The following is a 4,794-nucleotide window of genomic DNA, read 5'->3' as shown; positions in this document are numbered from 1 at the left end:
TAGATGTGCATTTTTAGACCCAAAATTGTGTCATTTTAGGTATTACCTGTGTAGAAGTCAACTGTAAATTCTAGATAAGTTAAATGGTCCATATCATGGCTCTTTCTTGCACAGATAATTTCCCGTTTGGTGTCTTTTCTTTTTGTAAGATATAAATTGTTTCTCGGCATCCGTGTACGATAATATGTGCATTTACGAAAATGTGGTCTATTCGAATTTCATATATAGAACCCGCTGCATACTTACATGCAACGAATGCAAAAGTTGCTAATCAGACATTCTGATTCATAACATGCTGTGGATTGCAGCCACAATTACTGATTTTAGACATAATTCATGTCACATACCATAAAATTTCCTAACCTACCGAATACATCATATCAAACTTAGGCCTATAGCCAAGTTTAGAGAATGAACATTGTGAGAGCTATTCCAACTATTATTAAGCCTCCTACTGAAAAACCATGCATATGCTTACATGCTGGCAAACAATGCAGTGGCATTCGGAAGGAGTGCGATTAATTATTAGGATTACCAGTATATACTGAGTTCACAAACAAAACAACGTTTTCTATGTTAACAACATTTCCAAAAACATTACCTATGTAGAAGTCGACCCTAAAAATAGCCTTAAAATCGTCTCTCAGAAATTTCACTTATACACACGCATATACGGTACATAATATTTGTTGCGAAACGCATTGGAAAAATCTATGCTTAGGTTTAGGCACAGATAAAGAGTGGGGGGAAACTAGTGATAGTGTTTTCTGCTTATGAAAGTGTGGCGAGGGGTGACCATAGAATGGAGCTCAGCCGAGCACCTGCCATGAAAATAACAATAAAGCAGAGACAAACTCACAACAATTCTTCTGTGAGAAAGAGGTTGCAGAGAAGAGAAAAGGACATCCCCACAAAGCTACGACGTCTATTTTGAACTCTATCAAGGCAGGATTTCCAGCAGCTCCTGCCCAGATGTGCCAACAGTACTCTGTAGGAGTAAACCTAAGTGACCTCAGGCCACATACTACTACCATGAAGAAAAGACATTGTTTCTTTAATCCTCTCTTTCTCTAAAAGAACTCAACTAACCAAGATACCCAAAAATCTATTCCTTTTTCTCTTCTGCTGTTGCTGCTCGCTCACCCCCACACACACACTCTCTCTCTCTCTTTGACCAATGATTGACCTAAAAAGGATTGGAGAGTCAGTCTCCAGGCCTCTACGTTGTTACATTAATCCAAAAGATATCTCACAAAAGACAAAGTTGTTCCACTCAATTGTTAAAATTAGAAGTCAAATCAAAATACAAAAAAACTTGAAGTACACAAACTTTAAATATTAGGGTAAGAGTTTGTGGATCTTTTCAATTTGTTATCACTGAAAACAAAAGACAAAAAAAGCAATAAATGAGAAATTTGAATACAAATTTAAAAGAACAGTCAAAATTTTGAATGAAATACAATTAATTTTATCTCAAAATTTGTTAAAGAAAAAAAAAAAAAAAATTCCCCATCCCCTCCCAGACCTGTTAGTAGCAGGTGTACAACATTGCATGTAATAATTTTATTTTATCTTTTCAGTTAATTTAATGATGTACTTGTTGCCCCCTTACTTCCCCCCCAAATGTGTTGGTCACCTCTTATGCCAAAGACCTAAATTAAGACTGGACAAACTTGGTAATTGCATAATTCTCTCCAGACCCTTAGCCGAGATTTGCGTGCAGCCATAGATGTCCATTCGGGAGAGTTTCTTTAGATTGTCCGCAATCAGATTCAGACCTCGATCTGTGATCCGATGGCACTGACCAATGTTCAGTGTGGTCAGCCCATGCATTGTTTGTACGATATGACTAATGCCATTATCACTAATGTTACAGGCACTAAGGCTGAGACATTCAAGATTAAAGAGACCTCCAGCTAAACAGCTTAATCCCCAATCCCCAATCTTGTCACAGAAACTCACATCCAGAGATGTAATCCGTGAACCACCTCGGGCTAGATGCGCGAGACCAGTATCCGTAACTTGATCGCAGCTGGCCAGGTTAATTTTCCGTAGGCTGGGCATTTTGGCAAGGTACTGCAGACCAGAATCAGTGACACTGCTGCAAAAGCTTAAATTCACTTTGGTCAAATTTTTTAGCCCCAGGCTTATATAACGTAAAGCTGTATCCGTGAGTTTTTGGCAATCCTGAAGACACAAGTGTTCTAGGGCTAAGTTTCCTTGGTTGGTGACTGTGTCGCCGATTCCAGCCAAATGTGCAATACCTTGGTCAGACAGATCTCGACAACTCCGTAAGTCAAGTGATTTCAATTTCACAAGTCCATACGAGATAACAAACAATCCGGCATTTGTAATCACGGAACAGCCGCCCAAATGAAGAACACGTAAATTTTTTAAGTATATAGCTATCCGGCTTAGACTGTAATCCGTAATCTGTTTGCAAAGACTCAAGTTCAGCTCATGGACAGTAAGTAGCCGATGCAGAAGTGCTTGACCGAGGCCAGCATCAGTGATATTATAACATCCGCTTAAATTCAGGCTCTCCAGGTCGGGGATCCCAGATACAACATCCTTAAGACTTCTCTTAAGACTCAAAATCTGGATTCGTCGAATGCCACGCTTTGCTAGACTGCGATAGAGTGATGGGTTAGAGCGACGCAGATGGATTTTCGCCTCAACACCTCGCCACACTGTTCGAGTATAAGCAGCCTCACGCCAGCGAATACATACCTGTGCGACTCTTCCTTTATCGCGTACATCAAGGTAGCAGAAGATCATGACAAGTAGTTCAGGAAACAGGCAATGAATGTGGGCCTCGCCATCTTCGGATTCCTCATTGTCAAGGTCCGTTAACTCCGGCAACAGTGCCGAGATTCTAGGGTTCTTTGTTAAGGAGGGACCATCAGGTAAAATCGGACTGTGTGGTGGGGATAAAGATGCCCGAGATGGGAGAAGTTCGGAAGAAGAATACAGAGTCCTTTTGGATGGATGGTGGGAATTTAGTTGCGTTTTGCTGCTACGGTCAGAGAAGGCGGAAGAAAGGGTACTCAATGTCCGGTAATCTTTGTTTTGCAAAGAATTGGTTAGCATTTCTTTATTGGTTCTTTTATAATCTGATGTTTCTGAACGCGGTTGGAGTAAAGAAATTTCAGAGCTATTACTGTGATGGTGTCGGTGGAGACGGTTTCTTGAAACAGCGGGATCAGAGAACACTTGGCCTGGACTCCACTGTCTTTTATGACGACTGTTGGGATTGTAATGGTGGTAAAAGTGTCGTCGATGCTCGGTTTGATTTTGTTGTTTATGTTCGGACGAAGAAGAGGAGGGGAACGAGGAATGGTTCTGGTGGGGGATATCATCATATTGTGGGTAGCTACTAAAGTTATGGTGTAGATGCGTTGAAGTTTTGGTTGCTGTATCACCATCATTATAAGAATTACTTGTAGATATTGCACTGTCTGTGGATTTTTTTTTACTATTATTGTCCCTTGGTGAATGGCTGTGTTCGACATTTTGTTTCAATTGTGTTGACAAGCCATGCGAACTATGCTGTTGACGTATATTACTCTGTTCAATATTCTGAACAGAATTATCGTTTTTGTTGAAGTTTTGCTCGTCTTCCTCGCAGATTTCCATATCTTTTAGCTGGCTTGTTCTTGGAGGATTCGAACATTGTGCCGACAAGCTGTAAGGCGTAGTGCTGTTTTTATTATTCTTGTTACTGCGGCGTTTCACATCGCATTCAAAAACGTTACCATGTTTGCTTTCGTTATTCCTAGAAACACTTTCCTCCGAGACGACGGACTGGCTTGAAGATGAACTGGAAGATGCTTTCTCGGAACTGGCAACTCGAGTATCGTCAGAGGAAGCCGGAATCCTGGTAATATCCGTCGTGGAGTTCTTCTGACTGGACTGTTTAGATCGACAATCGTCCGGTTCAGTTTCACAAGAATCCATTTTTTTAAAGTCATATACAACATTAATAAGAATTACATGGCAGAGTTAATATATATATGTATTTTTTTATGTTACTTATTCGCACTAAATTTACAGTTCTCTCATAAAAAAATCATTCATAAAAAAAAAAATCGTGTACGTATATAAATATGAACTTCAGGTTCAAATATAAACAAAAATAGTCGACATTTAACAAAAAAGTCTATTTTTCAACTCTTCTATCGTCATAAAAGCAGTTCGTTCACATCGACATTACGTAATTAATAATTTTCAAACAATAAATTATGCAGGCGGCAGAAATAAATACGCCAGATACAGTAATAAAAACGAACCAACCTCTTTCGTTCAAGGAATAAAATTCAGAATAATAACAAAAAAGTAAGTTAAGTTTGCTTCGACGTCCATGTTACTATTTTCTCTGCCCTTCAGTCCTAGCGCTTCCCCCTCCTTCATTAGACCTACTTACTGTCATTAACCACTCCCTTTAGCTCGTTACATAAGTCTGCCTCCTCCTTACCTCCCTTTATTTCTTTATACGATTCATAGCTGCAAAAAGAGAGTAGGAGGAAATAAATACCGTCGCAGTTAAAGGTGGTCACGTGCTTCTGGCACTCTCTATCTCTCCTTTCCCTCCGTTTTATTATCCTGCTTCAAGCTGACTCCCTCCCTATCTGTTGTGTGCTTATGTAAATAAAAATCACACCCTCCGCGTAACGGTGAAATGTTTTTCTCCTGACAAAGGAAAGAAAGAAAGAAAAACTCTCCTCGTGTTTACGCATTTTATTTATATATTTTTTAAATATATACTCAACAGCGCAGTTGAAAAGGAAATCGCGA

At 39.6% G+C, this 4,794-nt stretch overlaps 1 protein-coding gene across 1 annotated transcript; it reads right to left on the bottom strand.

Moving 5' to 3' along the window:
* Nucleotides 1–1,445: 1,445 nt before the first annotated feature.
* On the bottom strand, nucleotides 1,446–4,403 carry LOC145297501 (F-box/LRR-repeat protein 14-like). Its single transcript, XM_080143398.1, has one exon. The coding sequence runs from the start codon at nucleotides 3,955–3,957 to the stop codon at nucleotides 1,633–1,635; it is 2,325 nt and encodes a 774-aa protein (XP_079999524.1). The 5' UTR covers nucleotides 3,958–4,403; the 3' UTR covers nucleotides 1,446–1,632.
* Between the last annotated feature and the right edge of the window lie 391 nt (nucleotides 4,404–4,794).

This window comes from Euprymna scolopes, chromosome 18 (assembly GCF_053919585.1).
Source record: "Euprymna scolopes isolate OS-2025 chromosome 18, ASM5391958v1, whole genome shotgun sequence".
NCBI classification, from domain to species: Eukaryota; Metazoa; Mollusca; class Cephalopoda; order Sepiida; family Sepiolidae; genus Euprymna; species Euprymna scolopes.
Note: the sequence above shows the minus strand (reverse complement) of the source record. Positions and strands in the feature narration are given on the sequence as shown.

What these genes read in the sequence shown, in the direction of transcription:
- LOC145297501 (XM_080143398.1), bottom strand. Translation starts at nt 3,957, where the DNA reads ATGGATTCTTGTGAAACTGAACCGGACGATTGTCGATCTAAACAGTCC.